The sequence below is a fragment of the Rhinolophus ferrumequinum genome, chromosome 10, assembly GCF_004115265.2.
Source record: "Rhinolophus ferrumequinum isolate MPI-CBG mRhiFer1 chromosome 10, mRhiFer1_v1.p, whole genome shotgun sequence".
NCBI classification, from domain to species: Eukaryota; Metazoa; Chordata; class Mammalia; order Chiroptera; family Rhinolophidae; genus Rhinolophus; species Rhinolophus ferrumequinum.
Genome location: NC_046293.1, coordinates 21268450 through 21291168, shown reverse-complemented (window position 1 = coordinate 21291168; position 22719 = coordinate 21268450). Strand labels below are relative to the sequence as shown.

Below are 22719 nucleotides of genomic sequence, written 5' to 3'. Positions count from 1 at the left end.
TATGTCCCCATGACTATTTTGTAACTACCAGTTTGTATATCTTAATCCCTTCACCTTTTTTACCCAGCCTCCTAACCCCCTTCTCTTCTGGCAACCATCAGTTTGTTCTCTATATCTATGAGAGTTTCTGTTTTGTTTAATTGTTTATTTTGTTCTTTAGATTCTACATGTAAGTGAAATCATATGGTATTTTGTTTTCTCTGGCAAACATCAGTTTGTTCTCTGTATCTATTTCTGTTTTATTTGTTCGTTTATTTTGTTTTTTTTAGATTCCACATATAAGTGAGATCAAATGGTATTTGTCTTTCTCAGTCTGACTTATTTCACTTAACCTAATATCCTGTAGGTCCCTCCATGTTGTGGCAACTGGTAAGATTTCATTCTTTTTTATGGCCAAGTAATATTTCATTGTATATAGGTACCATATATCCTTTATCCAGTTGTCTATTGATGAGCACTTAGGTTGCTTCCACATCTTGGCTATTGTAAATAATGCAGCAAAGAACGTAAGGGTGCATATATCTTTTCAAATTAGTGTTTTGGATTTTCTTGTATAAATATGCAGAAGTGGGATTGCTGGGTTATAAGGTGGGCTCTCTGTTTTGTTCCACTGATCTATGTGTCTATTTTCATGCCAGTAACATGCTGTTTTGATTACAATAGTCTTGTAATATAGTTTTATATCAGGTAGTGTGACACCTCCAAGTCTGTTCCTTTTCAAAATTGCTGTGGCTATCTGGAGTCTTTTGTGGTTCGATATAAATTTTAGGATTATTTGTTCTAGTTCTGTGGAAAATGCCATTTGTGTTTTGATAGGGATTGCCTTGACTATGTAGTTTGCTTTGGGTAGTATGGATATTTCAGTTATTAATTTTTCCTACCCATGAGCACGGTATATGCTTCCATGTATTTGTATCTTCTTCTGTTTCTTTTCTCAATATCTTTAGGTTTTCTGAGTATGGGTCTTTTACTTCTTTGGTTAAATTTATTCCTAGGTATTCTTTTTATGCAATTGTAAATGGGATTGTTTTCTTGATTTCTTTTTCTGATAGTTTGTTATTAGTTTATAAAAATGCAACCAATTTCTGAATATTAATTTTGTATCCTGTTACTTTACTGAATTCATTTATTAGTTCTAATAGTATTTTGATGGTCTCTATGATGTTAGCTGTGGGTTTGTCATATATGGCCTTCATTATGTTGAGGTATGTTCCCTCTATTCCCACTTTGCCGAGAGTTTTTATAATAAATGGATGCTAGATTTTGTCAAATGCTTTTCCTGCATCTGTTGATATCATATAATTTTAATCCTTCATTTTGTTTATGTGGTGTATCATATTAATTGATTTGCAGATATTGAACTAAATTTGTATCCCAGGAATAAACCCCACTTGATTATAGTATATAATGTTTTTAATGTATTGCTGAATTTGATTTGCTAATGTTTTGTTGAGGATTCTTGCATCTATGTTCATTGGGGATATTGGCCTATCATTTTCATTTTTTTGTAATGTCTTTGTCTGTATTCGGAATCAGGGTAATGGTGGCCTTGTAAAATGATCTTGGAAGCCTTCCTTTCTCTTGAATTTCTTGGAATAGTTTAAGAAGCATAGGTGTTAAGTCTTTGAATGTTTGGTAAAATTCACCTGTGAAGCCATCTGATTCAAGACTTTTGTTTGTTGAGAGTTTTTTGATTATTGATTAGATTTTGTTAGTAGTAATCAGTCTATCCATATGTTCTGTTTCTTCTTGATCCTGTCTTAAAAGATTGTATATTTCTAGGAATTTATCCATTTTTTTCTAGATTATCCAATTTTTTGACTTGTAATTATTCATAGTATTTTCTTATAATTCTTTGTATTTCTGTGGTGTCAGTTGTCACCTCTCCTCTTTCGTTTCTGTTTTTTTTTTTTTAGTTCTTCCTCTCTCTTTTTTTGATGAGTTTGGTTACAGGTTTACCAATTTTATTATCTTTTCAAAAAACCAGCTCTTGGTTTCATTGATCTTCTGGATTTTTTTTTTTAGACTCTATTTCATTTATTTCCACTCTGATCTCTATTATTTCCTCCATTCTACTCACTTTGGGTTTTGTTTGCTGTTCTTTTTCCATTTCCCTTAGGTGTAAAGTTAGACTGTTTATTTGAGATTTTTCTTATTTCTTGAGGTAGGCCTGTATTGCTATGAATTTCCCTTCTAGGACTGCTTTCCCTGTGTCCCATGGATTTTGGGTCATTATGTTTTCATTTTCATTTGTTTCAAGGTATCTTTTGATTTCTTCCTTGATCTTATTGTTGACCCATTCATTGTTTAATAGCATGTTATTTAGCCTACAAGTGTTTGTGTGTTTTTCATTTATTTTTTCTTGTAATTGATTTCTAGTTTCAGACCATTGTGTTTGGAGGAAATATTTGACATGATTTCAGTCTTCTTAAATTTATTGAGACTTCTTAAATTATTGAGACTTGTGACCTAACCTATGGTCTATCTTGGAAAATGTTCCCTGTGTACTTGAAAAGAATGTATATTCTGCCTTGTTGGGGTGATATGCTCTAAAAATATCAATTAAATCCATCTGGTCTAATGTGTCATTTACGGCTGCTGTTTCCTTGTTTATTTTCTGTTTGGAAGATCTGTCCATTGATATCAATAGGGTGTTAAAATACCCTGCTATGACTGTATTACTGTTAATCTCTCCCTTTTTGTCCATCAATATTTATTATATATATTTTGGTGCTCTTATGTTGCATGCATAAATGTTTACAAGGGTTATATCCTCTTGTTGTATCATTATGAAATGTCCTTTGTCTCATAATAGTCTTTGTTTTAAAGTCTATTTTGTCTAATATAAGTATTTGCTACCCAGCTTTTTTTCATTTCCATTTGCATGAAATATCTTTTCCCATCACTTTACTTTCAGTCATGTTTGTCTTTCGATCAGAAGTGGGTCTCTTGTACACAGCATATGTATTGTTTTTGTTTTCTTATCCATTCAGCTATCCTATGTCTTTTATCGGAGAATTTAATCCATTTACATTTAAAGTGATTATTGATAGTTACATAGTTATTGCCATTTTATTATTTATATTTATGTTTCCCGCTCTGGTTCTCCTTATAGAAGTCCTTTTAACATTTTTTGTAATACTTGTTTGGTGGTGATGGACTCCTTTAGCTTTTTCTTGTCTGGCATACATTATTCTTAATGGCTACATAGTATTCCACTAAATTGTTATCTTCAAAAGATGAGAAAATTCATCATGAAACTTTATAATATTTTTATATATCTTTACCATAAAATATTTGCCATATTTTTTAGGTTCCTCCTAGAAAGCATAGTTCTATTGAAGAACCAGCAGTAAATAGATTTGAAATGTACAATTCATTGGCCTGGATTGCAATAAGAGCTGCTGCACAGGTTGGTGTGATCTTTATTTAATCTTTCTTTTTACTGTCACATCTGTATTCTCCACCTACTAGCTGTTAATACAACACAGTATATTTGTACAAGAGAAAGGAAAATTTTATACTCTTTGGGATTTGGGCTAATGTTTCTTTGGGAAGATTAAAAATGTACTTTATATATGTAGTGTTTTTAATTTCTATTAGCCATATCTGTCTTTGTTTGTTTTAACTTTTCTTTACTGAAAATATTGGCAGATACACAGGTACACCTATTTGACTTTTGGTAGATATCTGTCATAGTAAGACATCTGTCATAGATATCTACCATAGTAAGGTAGCATATTTAAAGTGACTTTTACATTAAAAAATAAAGTGACTTATACATTAATTAAATTTTCAACAGTAACGATATCTTTGACAATGATATATACTACATGTTGGGGATAACATATTATTTTTGAGGATGTCTTTATTTTTTCTTCCAATATATGTCGAATGTTATTTTATGAATTCATTTTTTTACATTATTTACCTAATGGGTAATCTCTGAATCAGAAAGCTTACATTTATGAATTCTAATTATGCATTACTTTTAGGTCAATGAAGCTGTGCTGGCAGTTAACCTACTTATCGGAAAGAAAAATGCTAGAACTGATAAAGTTAGTCAAGGCGTATTGCCTAACATCCCAGAATTTGCCATTATGGATCTTTTGTCTTCATACACAGATTATTTGCTTGGTATGTTTGAATGTATAGGCATTTTATAAAAACCTGATGTATGTCATGTGTAATCAAGTTTAAAAAGCTTACTTGTAGTGATTTGTTGGATTTTAGATAATGGTTTGGGTAGCCTCTGGCAGAGGATAGGGGTCTTAGGGCCTAGCTGCCAAAGAAAAGAATTTGGACATATAAATTTTGGGGCGGGGGGATACAAACATTCAGACCATAATGTAAAGGAAGTTGTAGAAGCAGGAATCTGCCTGCAAAATAGGAAGCCTTTGCTCTAGCTGCACCCTCAGGCATCACACCGCCTCTGCCAGAATGCAAACCAGCAAACCAGATGCCTTGAATCCTGTCTCCATTTAGCAGGGTTCCAACTTTCAAGTCCTGCCCGGTGCACTGAATTTGTGATACCTAAATCCCATCCAGGGCCCTACCTACCAAGAAATCTGGGAAACACAATTTTTATCTTTTTTACTTCTTCAATATGGGAAAGCAAATTTGGAGATTAAGATGGATATTGAGTGAACCAATCAGGTGCATACTCATACACTAATACATTGACATTTTTTTCCTTAAAAATACAAATAATAGTATAACTATACATATTGATAAAAGTTTTATGCCCCTTGCTCATTCTTTTCTTTAATTTAATATAAATATATTTATTATAAATTGTTTCAAATCAATACATAACTTTTTTTATTGTTGCATAATGTTCCTTCATAGAGATGCACCATAATTAAATTAGTCTCCCTTTGATAGATATTTAGGTTGTTTCTAATCTTACAAATACATAGAACTCTGCTATAGATAAATAACTTACTGCTACATAGAGCTCTGCTATATATACATAATTCTGTACATAGTCTGGTATATCTCTTGGTCCAATTCCCATAGGGAAATTTCTGGATCAAAGGGTAGATTTTTTTGCAATTTTGGTAAATTTTGCCAAATACCTTCCATAAATGTTATGCCAGTTTGTACTCCTGCCAGCAATTAATAAAAGGTTTATTTTCCCTATACCCTTGCTGACATAAGTACATTATAAACATTTTTTAAAACTTTTATCAATGTGGTGGGGGGGAGATTTAATTTTAATTTGCACGTACCATGATTTTAATACTAGGAATTAAAGATTTTCTTCATTTTGAAAAGTTTAAATGGGCAAAAGCCTACTGGACTTACCTTACTCAACATTCAAACACTAGACCTTTTTAAAAGTAGGAGTAAGATTGCTATCACCACTTCTATTGAAAATTGTTCTGGAAGTCCTATCCTGCATAAATATTAAGCAAAAGAAATAAGAAATAAGTGGTACAAGTAATGGGAAAAAAGAAAAAAGCTGTTGTTAACAATAGATTATTCACATGGACAAGTCCCAAAACTAGAGGCAATGAGAATGTTTAGCAAGATTACAGAATGTAAGATTTCATTTCGATACACCTTTAACAGATAGTGCATTTTTAGAAGCTATCATTTACAATACTCCAAAAATGTATAAGGTATTTAGGGCTTAATATAACAAAAAGTTATAAAACAAAAAAAAAAATTATTGAAGGAGATAAGGAAACATACAATATTTATAGTTAAGAAGATTCATTGCAAGATTCTAAGTCTTCTCCAAATGATCTATAGATTTACTGTAGCGTCAATAACAATTTCAGCAAATTTTATTTTGTGGAATTTGACGAACTTATTCTAAAATTTATGTGGGAGAGCAAGAGGCAAGATTGGTCCAAAGAATCCTGAAAAATAATCTAGTAATTCCACTTCCAGGGAATTAGTTTACACATATGCACTAGACAGGATGTACTCAACTATTCATAGCAGCCTTGTTCATAACAGCAAAGACAAAACCACAGCCAACAAACCAAAACTTAGAGACAATTCATGTGACAATCAACAGTAGAACAGATAAATTGTGGCATATTCATATAGCAATGGAATATAATACAACAATGAAAAATTAATGATTTACAGCTACATACATCATGACTTACAGCTACATACATGAATTTTTAAAGCATAATGCTTAGTGGAAGAAAGAATATTGTAGATAAGTATGTGCAATATGATTTTCTCCCTATAAAGTTCCAAAAAGATAAAATTAGCGATGCATTACTTATTAAATAACAAGTAATAGATAATATATAAGTAAAGGGTAAAGGAAACCTATGAGATTATTAACACATAATTTTAGATAGTGGTTATTTCTGGGAGATGGGCTGAAGTAGAGAGGAGGAAATGGGATTAGCAAGAGCTTTACAAGGTTCTCCAAGTACTGGGAATATTTTGTTTGCTAAGCTGGGTGATGAGTACGTCGGGATTCATATTATTATTTAAGAAAATATGCATACGTCATTAACCATAGAAGATCCTACTTCCTTTCTCCCTAGGGGCACCCACTACCCTAATCAAATATATATTTGTGTGTCTATACATAAATAATACAAAATAGTGTATTGAGTTCTTTCAAACTTATACAGTAGTATTATACTCTGTCTTCCGGAACCAGCTTGCTAACTCAGTATGTGTTTTCAAGATCTATCCAGAACCACCCATATCATGCCCATTTTAAAAATGAGGAAATTAACACTCAGAAAAGCAAAAGCCTACAGAGGCTTACGGCACAGAGAGGTTCAAGGTCTCAACAATAGTGAGAGGTACAGCTGGAATTTGAACCAAGACACTACACTACACTTTCTGCCTATAGATCTAATAAATTTATTTTAAATGCCATCAAATGAATAGGCTTCTTATTTTTTCAAGTTTCTATCTTTTAAAATTTTATTTTACAAACAACACTGCCATGAATATCTTGTGGGAAATTCCTGGTACACATATATAAGTATCTGCATTTAAAATTTTATTAGATCCTGCCAAATTGCTTCCCCAAGAGGTCGTTCTCACAAGTAGTGTATGAAAATTCCGGTTTCTTCACATTATTACTAATATTTCTCATTTTCAGATTTCAGGGTCTGTCATTTCCTGAGGGAAGTGAAATGATATTTGATTTCAATATGCATTTCTCTGATTTTTAGTGATGCTGAAAATGTTAGCCACTTGGGTTTCTTTTTCTATGAGTTTCTGTTGGAATTCTTTGCTCACTTTTTCATTGGACTATTTGACTTTTTCTTATTGATTGGTGGAAGGTGTTACTCATATTAGAGAAAAAACATTTCGTACATGTTTTATATATATTTTCTAAGTCTATGGTTTGTTTTCTTTTGTGATACAAAAGAATTAATCGAATGTAATCCCCTGTGTCAGTCTTTCCTTTGTGAGTTGGGCTTTTTTCATACATTTCATTATTTTTTAAGAAAAGCATAATATTTGTATTAAAAACTTTTTTTGTAACTTTCAGATAACTACCAAGTTGTTTTCCAGGCTGGCTATACATTTTTTAACCCAAGTGATAATGTATATGACAATACAGATGCTAGAAAAAAGACTCAGACTAAGGTGGATATTACATGGATTCTTCTATTGCGCTACTATATTCATCTGCAGAGAATTAATAATATGAGCAAGCTTCTAGGTAAGTTTTTGATGGGTTAAGAAAGATCATATTCCTTTCCAGTTTCTATTTAAGTCAATTCTCTGATTTAGAATTATAAAATACTTTTGATACCTTTCTGAATGAATTCTCATCAGCAGATGAAAATTTCAGGGGTTCTTAAATTGAGACACTCGGACCTTTGCATAAAATAGTTTTTCAATGTAGTTGATTTCCTTTGGCATTATATATGTTTTATTTCATGTATTTAAAATATTATTATAGGGAGGCATCCAGAGTCTTCCCATGACTGCCAAACTGACTCATGTTTTAAAACAATTAAGAACCAGAGTGATCACAATATGACAAGCTTATAAAATTAGCAAGATGAAATTTGGGCTTTAAGGAGAGAGTCTTTCAGTATCCAGTATGTAAAAGAGAAGAAATGCATGACTTCAGAAGGGATATTTAACTCCATGGAGTTGTTCTGTTTTGTTAAGTTTTTTGTTTTATCATTGATGTACCTACAGAATATCCAGAAGGACTGATATAACCTGCTTCATATCCATCCTTCGGTGGTTTTGGGAATGTGTATTATTGTGTTCAACCTGTGCCCGTGAAATGGGTGATCCAGTGTTGCTCATCAGTGCCATGGTCAGAAAAGACAGTTGGACCTATGCCAGGGCCCAGTGATGGAGAAGCCAGCAAGGCTAATAGGCGGGGCCACAGGGTGGCTAAGCGCAGGTATCAGGAGTTAGCAGTGAGACAGCCGGGCACCCAGAAAGGCGTCAGGGGTTAAGGTGCCTCATGTTGGGCGCAAGAACAATGGAAGTCTAGTGGTGAAGGAAGTGTACGTGAGCCAGTGCAGCAGACCCTGGTTATGCCCTGCCCTATACCAAGTCAGCGCACCTCTGAGTCAGCTGCTGACACTTCCCAGGTCAAGGGCCCACATTTCACTGCTTTTCTGCCTGGGCTTCCTCGGAAGTTACTGAGGCTAGCCCAGCCCAAAGGAAGGGCAGCCTGAGAGTGCCAGGATTCCACACACCCAGGAGTAACCTTCAACTAATGTGGTAGATTAATATTCCAGCTTCCCAGTCCCTGGATGGGACAGTTCTACGTGTTCTTCCTTCAGACGGCGCCCCCAGCCCTGAGCCCTCATTGTTCATAGCTGTGGTCCATTCATGAACTCACTCTCGGTGGCTCTTTTCTTTTCTGTCACATTTTGCCCGTTCTCTGACTGGTGCTCCTTGGATCACTTTTCAAATAAATTACCTGCACCTAAATGCTTACTTTAAGATCTTTTATGGGGAGAGCCCCAAACACGACAGCTAGAGAGAACATTTGGCGTTGTGAAGGCTTGGAACCTGAATTAACATCCTTACATGCTTCTGAGATTTTCTTTCCTTTCTGGGGTGAGAAGCAAGTTCATTAATGTGTAAGCGCTAAAAATGTTGGAAAGTCATTGGCAGCCACTACCGGAGATGGGGATATACAGGTTAGTGGTTAGTGAGCAAAAGCGAATCATATTGAGACCATTCTGTTATCTAACATGACTCTAAATTAAGCTATTTTTCTTCCTAAAGCATCTCCAAAGCCAGGTGCTGGAATTTCTTTGCCAAATGATACACTTTTAACGTCCCTTTTCAACTCTGGGTTGATTTTGCGCCAAAAAGAAATGGATGTTTTCCTTAAAAGATTCTTACAGCTGTATTGTTCCTCTTGTATTGATGAATTTCCAAGAGAACTATTGCAAGGATTAGAAAATTCACCTTTTTCAGAAAAAGTCTTACATGACTCATCAGCCAAGGTAATGTTTTGAAACATTATATATTTTTGTAAAACTTCCTAAAATCATCTTCATATTTCGGAAGGGAGCATGTTAACGTCAGTACTGGCATGAAGAATGTCTAGTGTCCTCAGAGTTCTGGGGAGGCTCATTTCTGTTTTGTCACGTAGCGAAGTCAACCAGACATCCTGGATGTCTAGGAAAGCTCACCGTTCAAGTGTTTTGTTTTGCGGTCCTCATACATCTTCAGACTGTCTCAGAATTTTCTACATTCCTGAACTTAACATCTCTCAGGCAGTAATTTTGGCAAGAAGTTACACAAATTTCAACATAATAACTCCATAATAAAACGACTGAGAGTTCCTAAATCTATGCTGAATTTCATTGTTTTAAATATGTAATAAAAATCATTCATTGTATTTTTTACAATCATGAGTGTCACTAAATAGGGTAAAATGTTTAAATAAGTTAAAAGTTTGAAGGTTTCTTGTTGTTTGAAAAGAGTTATTAAATTAGATGGACTTTCTCAAAATATGTAATATGGAAGCTTCTTTTAAGTTACCTGCTGAAGAGAAAAAGAGGAATATAAATGAAGTTTTGTTATTTTTTAAAGATACTAGGGTCTTGAATAATAGTAATTGTTTAATAAACTACCAGAATCAATGAATTGGAAGATACAAAAAAGTGAAGTGTTTAGTTAAAAAATAGGAATGTATATTTGAAACGCGGTATATTCAACAAACATGTTGAATATTAACTATACGTCAGACACTCTTAGTTGGTGGAGAAAGAGGGGATGGATAAGGCCTAGTCATTGTACACAGTGGTGGTGTGGCGGTGGAGAAGCAGCGATAGAGTTAGAGCAGAAGAAAACTACAGAACCTCAGAGAAGCGTTTTAAGAGAAAATGGCGAGGTTAGTGGCAGACGGAATGTAAAAATTAAACTATATGAATTGTCAGTCGTTGGTAGGGCTGATTGGCAATGGAGAGGTGAAAGGGAGTTATCCAAGAGAGAAATGGTAAAGTGATGAAACTTATGATCATAGGAATGGGAAGGAAAGGATGGATGTAAAAGATATTCAGTAAAATCGCAAACAAAACAACTTAGTGACCCTTTGGAGACAGAAAGTGAAGCGGAAGAAATGGTCAAAGTCTCTTCCGCCATTTGGATCCTCTCTCTGTGATCATTAGAGCATGGTGACACCATTAGCCGATATAGTGGAGGCAGAAGAATGAGAACTTTTGTGGTGAAGTCTGACATATTCTGCTCTGTAGATACAGAGTTTGAGATTCTAGTGGACATATTATAAGTTTTCAATATGCATTTGTGAAATGAATAGATCAAGTCATATGCATAGAATTCTTTCAAAAACTGGGAAAAACAATCACTCATTTATTCTGAGTTATTTTGACTTTGTACTTTACCATATAGTGCTTTACTTTGTACAATTACAGATTGCCCATAGCAGGTCCATGTTTCTATCGTCAGCTGTCTCACAAAAATGTGGCTTGTTCCAAATTGAGACCCTTTGCTCATCTTATCCTACTAGAAAGTGGTAACCTTATGTTTTGAGTAGGTAATATATTTTTTTAAATCACTGCTTTGAACAAGAAAACAGAGTGACTGTTAATAAATTGTGACTTTAAAAGTGACTTAGCCAGGTGAGTACTATTGAATAACTATGATGTACATCTGAAGCTAATATAATGTATGTTAGCTGTATTTTAATGAAAATCTTTAAAATTTATGAAATAGAAGTGACTGTTAATAAATTGTGATTTTAAAAAGAATTGGAAAGACCACTAAGGAATATTTAAGAATTCAGTTAAAGAAGTGACTGTCCGTTGGGGTTATGGAAGTGCCCCCAGGGCAGTGTATTGGAATCCACTTGGGAGGATTTTTCAAATTACTTTCAGATATTGGGGTGTTGGGATGCCCAATACTTAGCACCCCCATTTCCTGCCGAGATTCTGAATCATTTGAGAATCTGAAACAGACTGGGATTAAAAAATACTCACTTTTATGAGTCATAACGTTGATATTTTAGGGTATGGTTTATATTTACTGGTAAATGGTGTTCTTAGTAGTGAATAGCAAAGTAGACAGATTTACCAATACAGCCATGTGTTGTGTTTTGTTTTGTTTTTTGGTCATTACAGGTCTCTTTAAAATCTGTGGGGACACAGTCCTCTTAAAAATTTGTCACATGAAGGAGTGCAGAATACGCACTCCCTGCAAATAGTTCACTCCTAAGGTGTAAGTCAGAGCTGTGCATATCCAAAATTCTTTTCCCCAAATTCACCAATCAAGTACCTGTCTCCCAGGGAGTGGAGTGAGTGGGGACGGAAAGGCCAGGCATGTCATGTTAATGTCGGGCCCTCCCCAGGGAAGGAAACAGTAGATAGTGGGATGAAATCATTTCCATCTAAGGCCAAATTCTGATTCCTCCTCCTGGGCACGGAGACTGTTATGTGTCCCAGACACCATAGGTGTTGTGGAATAGAGGGCAGTCAATGAGAACGTTGGGAACTATAGTTATAATGGATATATTTGCGTGAATTTTTTTATTTTATTTTAATGCTTGTAAGAGTTTATTTGAGCCAAACTGATGACAATTGCCAGGAAGCAAAATCCCAACGAATTGAGAAAATGCTACCTGCGTGAATATTTTATAAGTTTGGAAACTAATATGTGTGATTTCTTAAATACTGTTCTGAAAGGAGTTCTACTTAAGTATTTTAGTATTATGGGTAACCTATCATCACCCAGTTCTCAGGATGATGCTCCAAAATGTATAACCTTGAATACGTTGTAAACATATGTGACATTTCTAATGGCAGCAGTGTTATCAAAGAGCTATCACACCCTGTTTGCTATTTTTTTTTTTTTTTTTGGATATAATTAGTGTAACACTCTCCCAGGATAATCAGCTCTGGAGATCACTGTTGCTTGCCTGACAGGTGCAAGCCACCCAATCATGTGTTCGTTTCACTGGGGTAGACAGCTAACAAGCATAAAGCCTTTCGGATTTTTTTTTTTTAATAAACTCCAAGCTTGGCTGATTTTTATAATAACATTTTTGAGCCTTTTAATCACTCAGGAGGCTATTTCAATCAAACTCTTTCCATAATTTGATACTTAAACATGCTTTTCTCCCACAAAGAAGTAGATGCCTTTCCAGAACAATCATTGCTATGGGTCATGCTCATCAGTTTTGTGAGTCTGCATGTTGTCAGGTCTATTGATGGACAAAGATGCTGAACAAATTACATTAAAAATTCCAAGAAAAGAGAGGATATGATTAAAATTGTGCACAATGCTGAGATATTCATGTTTAGACAGTGTGCCTGTGACAATCTGTGTAAGGTCAAATATTTGACTGGTACAAAGTGATTTGTTGTCTATAGGGCTGTGGCGAACAAGAGGTCTCCTGGCAGGTCTGCTGTTTCATTCCTTTCAAGGAATAAATCAAACATATCAAAACTATTCAGTGTGTATTCCATCAATTAGTATATGTAATTAATCTCATCAGCTACTAGTTACGATTTTTTTTAAAGATAATGGAAAATGAAATGCCTATTTTGATAATTGACTTCTGTTACAATTTACCATTATTAGACCATCATGCTAATAAACACTGTATGTATGGAAGAGAAAAAATATCTATTTGTTATTTTTCTCCATTTAGGTAGTTATTAAACATGAATTGTTTACTAAAATACCATTTCCCCAAAAATAAGACCTAGCCGGACCATCAGCTCTAATGCGTCTTTTGGAGCAAAAATTAATATAAGATCTAGTCTTATTTACTATAATATAAGATTGGGTCTTATATTAATTTTTGCTCCAAAAGACGCATTAGAGCTGATGGTCCGGCTAGGGTTATTTTTGGGGAAACAAGGTAGTTGTCAGACTCTTGAAAGGCACTCAAGATATGAAAAAAATATGAGAATTTATTTTTGTGAATCAGTTATTTACCTGATTTTTTGGTGAAAGGCCTGACGTAGAATTCATCTTAATTAAGCACTTTAAAATAATTATTTAACCCTAATAATTTTGCTTATTATGCATTTTGGTCATGCTTTTAGTACCATAGTGCTAATAAATGAGGATTCTGGCTTATTGTATCCTTTTATGATAGTCTCTAGACATTTTTGAAAGGTTTTCACCTTTAATATTACCTTTCAGTCAAAACATATTTTTCTTTTATCAGTAGATGACTTGAAAGGTCAATGTCTTTATTTCTCTTTTTATTTTATTTTGAAGACTTGCATTGGCGATCTTATATTATATCTTGAATAGGCTCAGAAATAATGGGAGGAACAAAGCCTCATAGAAACACCAGGCATTTCATTCTGGCCACTGACATGTTCCCTTGGTCACCAAGCCTTCAGATACCTTAGATGTCAAGAGTTTAGTAGAAGAACTGCTTCCCAACCACCATGCTGTAAACTTGGGAATAACAAGAAGTTAACTTTTTAAAAAATGTCAAGTAGTATATTTATTGTGTCAATATAATGCTCATTTTCTTAAAATTATAGGTATGATTCTTTTTTTATTTTCATTTACAGTTGACATTCAATATTATTTTATATTATTTTGAGGTGTACAGCAGAGTGGTTAGACATTTATGTAATTTACAAAGTGATCCCCCTAGTTAGTCTAGTAACCACCTGGCACTATACATAGTTGTTTTATTGACTGTATTCCCTATGCTGTACTTTACATCCCTTTGATTATTTCATAACTGCCAATTTGTATTTCTTAATTCCTTCACCTTTTTCATCCAGCCCCTTAACCTCCTCCCATCTGGCAACAATCGTTTTGTTCAAGAAGTTAATTTTGAATATAGTTCACAGACTGTTGAAGAAGGCTCTTTTTAGATTTGAGATATTATTATCACTATTATAATCTCTTTGGCTAGATTTATTTTATTGATATCAATCATGCTTTGCCTTCTTAGCTACCTTTAAAAACTAAATAAATAATTTATGAAATCACTACACATTTATGATTCTTGAAAACTCCTGATTCAGGGACAAAGTTCCATCAGAGAAGCTGGGCCCAGATTCACCAAGTCTGAACTTACAAATCAGCACATTCATTTGAAAGGGGAATGATAACAATGGATTTTAATCTTTTAGAGTAAAAACTCTGTCTTATTTTGTATCTGGCACTGCAAAAAAAAATGCTATTGGAAAATAAATAATAAAGTGTAACCATATCCTTAGTAGATTTGCCAGTGAATAAACCAGAAAAAAAGCAGATAGAATCCATGGTGAATCTTAGAATCCATGGTGACCTTGAGGCTGAAATGACAGCATGGACATTTTCCATTTATGTCTTTAATCTGGGAGACTCACGAAAGTGGAAGATATTTGTTGAGTCCACTGGGTTTTGAAGCATATTCTTCTGTAGAAAAATCTTCTCTGTGGTAATCAGGGACAGTTTTAAGATCTACAACCATAAAACAAGCTGAAACAATTCCCAGAGTTATCCAGTGGAGCCCGTATTGAATGCATATTGAATGAACGTTTTAAATATTGAATGACTTCATTACCAGCAATTAAACTGATGTTTTTGTTTATTTGCTCGTTACTTCATGATAATTCTCTACACTCCATTTTATTATTAAAGATCCTTGCCAGCCCATCTTCTGTAGAGCCGATATCTTCAGATAGGGCAGCACAAACAGCACAAGCTTTAAACAAAGAACTCTGCTTTCAGTGGTACATTCCTCCCCTGGAAAGACCTCCAAAGGAAACGGAACCTATGGTATGTAATATAATTACAAAGCTAAATCTTACATTTAGATATAAAGTTTAACTCGGCCATTATAAATTGAAGGGTAGAGACCACCTTCTTATCATAGAGACAAAAATATACAGCAATATAGAATTTATATTGTCTAATAGAATGAATCTGAAAAGAACTATGAAATCCTGGAAAGTCTGATTCAAGTTGAGATCATTTTCCTTTTTCCTGATCCTCAAGGGAAGCTTTCCAGTGTGTCACCATTATATATGGTATTTGACGTTTTTTTTTCCTTTTGGTAGTTATTCTTTATCACATTAAGGAAGTTTTTTTTCTACTACCACTTTGCTAAGAATTTTTATCATGAATCTTTTACTGTATCAAGATGATTTTATGATTTTTCTCTTTTAATATGTTAATTGATTTTTTAAAAATGTTAAATCAACCTTGCATTCCTAAGATTACCTCATATTGGTCATGATGTATTAATTTTACTGGATTCAGTTTACTAATGTTTTTATATTGGATTTTTGCCACTATTTTCGAGAGTAACATTGAGCTATAAATTTTCCTTTTCATAATATCCTTTTCAGATTTTTTGTTTGTTTGTTTTAAGCTTTTGTTAGACTCATAAAATTAGTTGATAAGTATAATCATGTTTTCCTGTTCTTTGGTGAAGTTTGTAGTAACTTTTTTTTCTTTGAATATTTGGTAAGAACTCATCAGGAAAACTGGTCATAGTTTTTCTGTGTAAGAAGGTGTAAGACTAGTGATAAAATTCTGAATAGTTACAGGCAGTCTTTAAGCATTAGTACTAATATACTGGTTATCAGAGTTGGTATCAGTTCTGATTGGACCATATCTATTCTAATGATTAGTAATTATGTCAAACCAAGTTTTAAATATTTTGACTATCATCCTGTTTATATAACACTGGAGTTTTCTATTTCTTCTTGAGTCAGTTTTAAGTTGCTTTTTCTAGGAATCTTCCCATTTTATTTAAAATTTCTCTCATATTTTTAATGTGTTATATTTGTAGTGAAGTGCTTCCTTTAATTCCTTATATTGGTTATTTGTATATTTATTCTCGATCATTGTCACCTAAGTTTTCTCATTAGTTTTATTTCATTAATTACTGTATTCTTTTTCTATTTTTTTCCCCAACTACTACTGATTTCTTGAGATAGCTGTTTAGCTCAATATTCAGTCCTTCCTTTCCTAATGTATGTATTTTAAGGCTATAAATTTTTCTCTAAACATTGCTTTGGCTTCATCCCACCAGTTTTTATTATAGTATTGTCATCATCATTCAGTTAAAATAATTTTTAAATTTCTATTATGATTTCTTCTTTGACTCATGGACAATTTCAATATGTATTTCTTAAATTTCAAACTATATAGAGCTTTTCTAGTTACCATTTATATTATTCTTAGATTATGTTGTTCTGTTGTAATAAAAAATGCTCTGTATGATTGATATTTGTTGACATGTGCTTTTTTCTCCAGGAAAGGGTTTATTGTGTAAATACTCCATTGCTCTTAAAAAGAATGTTCATAATCAGAAACAGATTTGAAGACATAGAGGAAAAACTGAGGGTTGCTAGATGGGGGGGTGGGGATAAGAGGGAAAGTGAGGGGATGAGAAAACAGTCAGTAACCACAAGATGGCCATGGGGTTTTGAAAATTAATTTGGGGAATGTAATCAATAATGTTTTAAAGATTTTGTAGGGTATCCGATGGACACTTGTCTCATTAGGGAGACCACCTCAGGGATGATGTAGATGCCTGATCACTGCATTGTACACCTGAAGCTGAAGCTGAACAATAATGAATATCAACTACAAGTTTGTGTATATATATATATATATATATATATATATATATATATGCGCACACGCGCACACACACACACACACACACACACATATATATATATATATATGTATTTACTTACAAGAAGCATAGTACAGCATTAGGAATAGAGACAGTGGAAATGTAATGGCTCTGTGCGATGTCAGAGGGATAGCGGATGGGGGGGAGGGGGGTTCACACAGTGTGAGGGATATAAAAGATAAACGTCTACGTATTACTTTGTCTTGTGCACCTGAAACTAATAATTAAAAAAAAACAATGTTCACTCCTCAGTTCTTGACGCAGTGTTCATATATGTGTAATACGTCAGTTTGGTTAGTCTTGTTCACATCTTCTGTATTATTGCTGACTCTTCTGTTTTTGTTTGCCTTTTTATTTTTTTAAATCAATTACTAAAAGGAGTATGGTTAAATCCCTCAGTAGCTATTATTGTTTAGTTTTTCCTTGTAGTTCTGTCAAATTTTGCTTTATATAATTTGAGGCTATGTTCCTAGGTGCAATCAGATTGATAGCGGTTGCATCTTCTTAATGAATTGAGAATTTTCTCATTGTGAAGTGACGCATAGCCTTTTTGTAATAATGCTTTTTTTCCTCATAAAGTCTGTTTTGTTTGATATTACCAGAGGAAAATGACTTTCTTGTGGTTATTTTCACAATGTATCTTTTTCCAGCCTTTCTTTTTCAATTCTTTTATGTACTTGTGTTTTGAGTGTTTTTTTTTATCAAAGGTATGCATCGGATATTTTGAAAGACAATCTGACATTATTGTACTTTGATGGGAGAATTTAATGCATTTATATTTAACATAAATACTAATATATTTTGTTTGAAATCTACCATGTTATTTTGTGTGTCTCAGCTTTTCTGTTTTTCTTTTCTTTCTTCCCTTCTTTTGAGTTGATTATTTTTATCATTTGTTTTTTCATTTATGAGTTTTGAAATTATATACTCTTTTTCTGTGCTTTTAGTGGCTACCTGCAGGACAATATACATACTTATCGTAGTCTAAAGTTAATGAATATCTTTATTCCTCTAATGACTTTTATGATATTATTGTACATTTTCTTTTTAACGCAAAATAATATTATTTTAAAATTATTTTCTACAAGAGTTGTTTTCCTATAGACTTTTCTACACATTCATTATTTTCCTTTTTTTTTCTTTTCACTTCTTCTTGCATTTTAGACATTACTTCTAGGGTCACTTTTTCTGTTGAAGTATATACTTTGGAATTTCTTTTAGTGGGGCTCTTCTGGAGGCAAACCCTCTCAGACAAATTGTTGTTTGTCTGATAAATTTCACTGTTTTACATTTATTTGTGAAATAAGTTTTTGTGGAGTAGAGAATTCAAGATTGGAAATTATTTCATTTCAGTACATTGAAAACGTCATCTACTCATTTCCACTGTTGAAGCTGAGAGTCAAACTGTTTTTGCTTTAAAAGTATTCTGCCTTCTTTCATTAGTTGTTATTGAGATTTTCTCTTTGTATTTGCACAATTTTGCTGGGAATGGTTTTCTTTTTATTTATTTTGCTTACATGAGTGTAGTGGTTTAGATCACAGAGTCTGGAGCCAAATTGCCTTGGTTTGAATCCCAACTCTGTCACTAAATAATTTTGTGATCTTGAGTGTATTACCGTGTTTCCCCGAAAAATATGGCCTAGCCAGACCATCAGCTTTAATGCGTCTTTTGGAGCAAAAATTAATATAAGACCCAGTCTTATTTTAATATAATATATTAATTATATTAATATTACGTTAATTTGTATTAATGTTTTATATTAATTTTTGCTCCTAAAGACGCATTAAAGCTGATGGTCCAGCTAGGTCTTATTTTTGGGGAAACATGGTAGTTAACTTCTCTGTATCATGGTTACCCTTATCTGTAATTAGAGATAATTGTGTAAACACCTAACCTCAATAAATAGTAGTTGACATTAATTATCTGAAATTATTCTAAAATTATTATGTTGTTTTAAAGTTTAATAACTTCAAATATACATGTAATACACTTAATAAATGTTATTTAAAAGCACCTTTTAAAGTTTAGCAACAGTATCTCCTTATAGATCCTTTAGCTGCCTACATTATGCAGAAAAAAGAGTAAACTGTGCCTAACCAGAAAAATTAAAGTGCGCAGCAAATTAGAGGAAAAAAACAAACTTAGTTTGCCTGTAAATGCTGTTTATAATTTTGCGTCACTCATATAACTCCTTATTTTAATGTTCTTTATCTAACTCTGTATCTTTATCTTTACTCATACCTATGTCCTATGCATGGATAGACATGTGCAGCAGAACTAAGAAAGACGCACAGGCAAGTACGTATTTGGGAGCACTTCAGTATCAGTCCCTGAACTCTTGGAGATGAAACAGTGATTCAGATGCTAGGAGAGTCTTGAAGAGGAGTCAAGCTTTTAAAAATGGAACAGTTGGTCACTGTAGTCTTTTACAGAGAAAGTTTCTGCTATAGAATTCCTTTGATTGTTGCTCTAAGAAGAGCCTCAGGCTTTTTCCCATAAAATGTTTGCCATATAGTTTTGCCCTGTTTAGCATTTTCATTTGCTTTTTGTCTTCTGCACTAGTCTAGTCCTGCACGTCCCAGTTCTTAAGGGCTGTCCCCTCTAGCTGTGCCTCTGGTAGTTTCTGCTGCTCCTTGACTGGTGATTCCTGTTAGATAGGGAAACCTCCTGGGCTTACTACCTATCTTTGCTCTCCTCATTCTGCATCCTTAGGCTGGCAATCCTGCTAACTCTTGGTCAATTACATATCTCTTCCTACTTACATGAAAAGAGAAACTTTAACTTATCACTCCCCCAAAACATTTAAAGATATTTGTTATATTTTGAAAGTACTTTCCTTCCCACCCTCAAGTCAGACCCTTGCCAGATATTTCACATATGTTTTGAAATATTAAATCTGCAGTCTGTTTTGAGGAACTTTGTACAGTAGTTTTCAAAGTGTGGTTCCAATAATACTCTAAGTCATGGAGTCAATAGAGTAGGAGATGAGTAGTATGTTTTTTTAAAGAAATTAAATACGAGAAGTGATCCTAGATGGAATGTCTAAAATGAGAGAGGAAGTAAAAATATCAGATTGAATCATATACGGTAAGTGAAAATGTTTTCTGAAATTTTTATTTCACGATAGATATGTTAAAAAAGAAAATTTCTGACATTGCTCATCAGCATGTCAGAATTTATTTACTTGCTGGCAAGAGAACCAACAAAGTGATAAAAGAGTATATCATTTAAAAAGTGTATGAAAAGAGAAAGATTACATAGTTTGGAAATAGAATGTTTACCTAAGCAGCTAGTTTTTTTAAAAAAAAAACAAAGAAAAATTATAAAATATATAGTTCATTTCACAAGGTCATAGAAATATCACATCCTTATCAGTTTTGGTCAGGACGAACTGAGAAGTTAATGCTAAGTCTACATCTATGACTCATAATTAGAATAACAAGGCTTTATCCATTAGCAGTCATGTCTGATAATTAATATGGAAGCATGAACTGGTGTCAGAGATTAGAAGCAGATCGCCAACTAACACATTCTGATTTATACATGTTTTTCTTAAGCCATAAGCAAAGATACAGAACACACAGTTTTCCCATTTCTTAGCTTGTGGACTTTTCCCCCCTTTGACAATATGTATGTATGTACTGGATCATGATAACAGATGTAGTTGCTGCCATAAATCTCAGTCAAAAAATCAGGAAAAACTGACTTGGACAGTCTACATCTTCTAGTCCTAAGATTCTATCTTTTTGGAAGGTAACACTGAAATTTGTTTGATGATTTAAATATTGGTGTATTTTTAGCATTTCTCTGCCATCATCTTAGGCCGTTAGTGTAGAATTTGGTGTTGAATGACTGGCCAAAGCTAACGAAACACACAAGATAATAGCAATAGTGAACACTTATGTAAAGCATATATTAGACACTTATATTAGTTATCCAGACACTTATATTAGTTTCACAACCACTGTATTAGGTAAGTATTATCATTAGCCCCCATTTTATAGACAAGGAAACTGATACATGAAATGGAGGAGTGCTAGTTGGCATGGAGTCAGGATTGTGATCTTGAGCAAATTATTAAAAGGTTATGCCTCTCTTTCCTTATTTGTACAATGGAGATGTGGTATTCCCCATCTCTGGATCTGTGTGAAGATTCAGTGAGTCAATCTCAAGTGCTTAGAGCAATACTTAGAGCATTACTGTTGTTTTTAGCCCCATGATCACTTCTGGCTCCTCACTCTACCTTGGTATCTCATTCTGACTCCATGTCTGCACTCCTCAGAACGGTGCTATGTTGGGTCCTCAGAGGATGATCCTGGCTGCAGGCACTTCTAGCCTCTGGGCAGGAAGGTAATGAAAACGAAGATCTGACTTAGGGCTTTGGAGTTTCCAGGGTCTAGACGGTTATTGGATAACACTGCAGGTTGGCATCACCTAATTCAGCTTCTCAATCCACTTCAGTTTGTCCACTACACTGAAGCAGAAATGCCAATAGGAAAAGGATGCTGGTAGCAGCAAAGCAGAAATCCTGGGACTGAGGATTTGGATATAAAATATTTTAAAAATTCACAGGGTGAAATATTCCATACCGCAATACTTTAGAATGAAGTGTATAACTTGGAAAAGTTTAACTTCTTAAATATAGGAGGTATACCGAATGCATACTGCATACCAGGCATTTTGTTAGGTGATTAAGACACCAAGAGGAGGGAGTGATGAATCATTTCCATCTAGTAGGTGAGGGGCTCTTCTTTCACCCATGCCTGGGCTGCACGGGATGCTACATACAAGACAGATTTATTTTATTTTTTTCTTTAGGAAAAAAAATATATATTTTGCTTACTAGACTAGCTAGAAGACAATTTTAAACACAGTTTTCCTCAGTGTTTGTCCAAACCATATCACTTCTTTGCTGTGGAATAAAAGTGTTTTCAGAAGTGAGTAAGGGAGCATTGAAAACTCCATCATGAGAGTATTATCTCCTGCAGAATCCAGTCCTGAGTGTGCTGGATGATATAGGCTGAAACTTACCCCTGAGGAGTGAGGGCAAGTTGGGGATAGAACTGAACACGAGTGGATTAGACAAGGACCGACTGGAAGATCCAAAGGGAATTTGATTTGGGATTATCATCAAGTCGAAGAGAATATGAAGAATGAGGTACCAAGGTAGAGTGAGGAACCAAGACAGATTATGAGGCTAAACACAACAAAAATGCTCTAAGCATCACTCTAAGCACTTGACATTGACCCAGTGAAACTACACACAGATCCATGGGACAGGGAATACCACATCTCCATTGTACAAATAAAGAAACAGAAGCATAACTTTTTAATAATTTGCCCAATATCACAGAGCTAGTAAGTGGTGGAGACAAACCCAGGCACACTGGCTTCAGAGCCCAGGCTCACAAGTAGTCCAGTGAGTTTAGTGTTTTATTGTTTACGTACTGCCCCACTCTATGCACATCAGTCTAATTTGAAACTATTAAACTTTGAATTTAGTTGTTTGTGCTATGCTCAGTTAGAAAAGATTTTTGAATTGTATTGCAAGCCCATTGACAGGTATCAGCCTGAGGAGGGAAAGAGTCATTTTCATTATCAGGGCTTAAATATCAACTATGTTATCTGTTTAAAATTTTCCACTAACATGCTTTGGGGAACTTCA

General features: G+C 34.0%; 1 protein-coding gene across 1 annotated transcript in view; it reads left to right on the top strand.

The window, feature by feature from the left end:
- Positions 1–22719, top strand: part of CFAP54 (cilia and flagella associated protein 54) — a 253643-nt gene that overhangs the window by 202190 nt on the left and 28734 nt on the right. The window contains exons 60-64 of the mRNA XM_033116208.1: positions 3314–3412; positions 3996–4137; positions 7487–7660; positions 9202–9425; positions 15043–15180. Of these exons, the coding sequence (XP_032972099.1) occupies positions 3314–3412; positions 3996–4137; positions 7487–7660; positions 9202–9425; positions 15043–15180 (777 nt within the window). The remainder of the gene's footprint in view (positions 1–3313; positions 3413–3995; positions 4138–7486; positions 7661–9201; positions 9426–15042; positions 15181–22719) is intronic.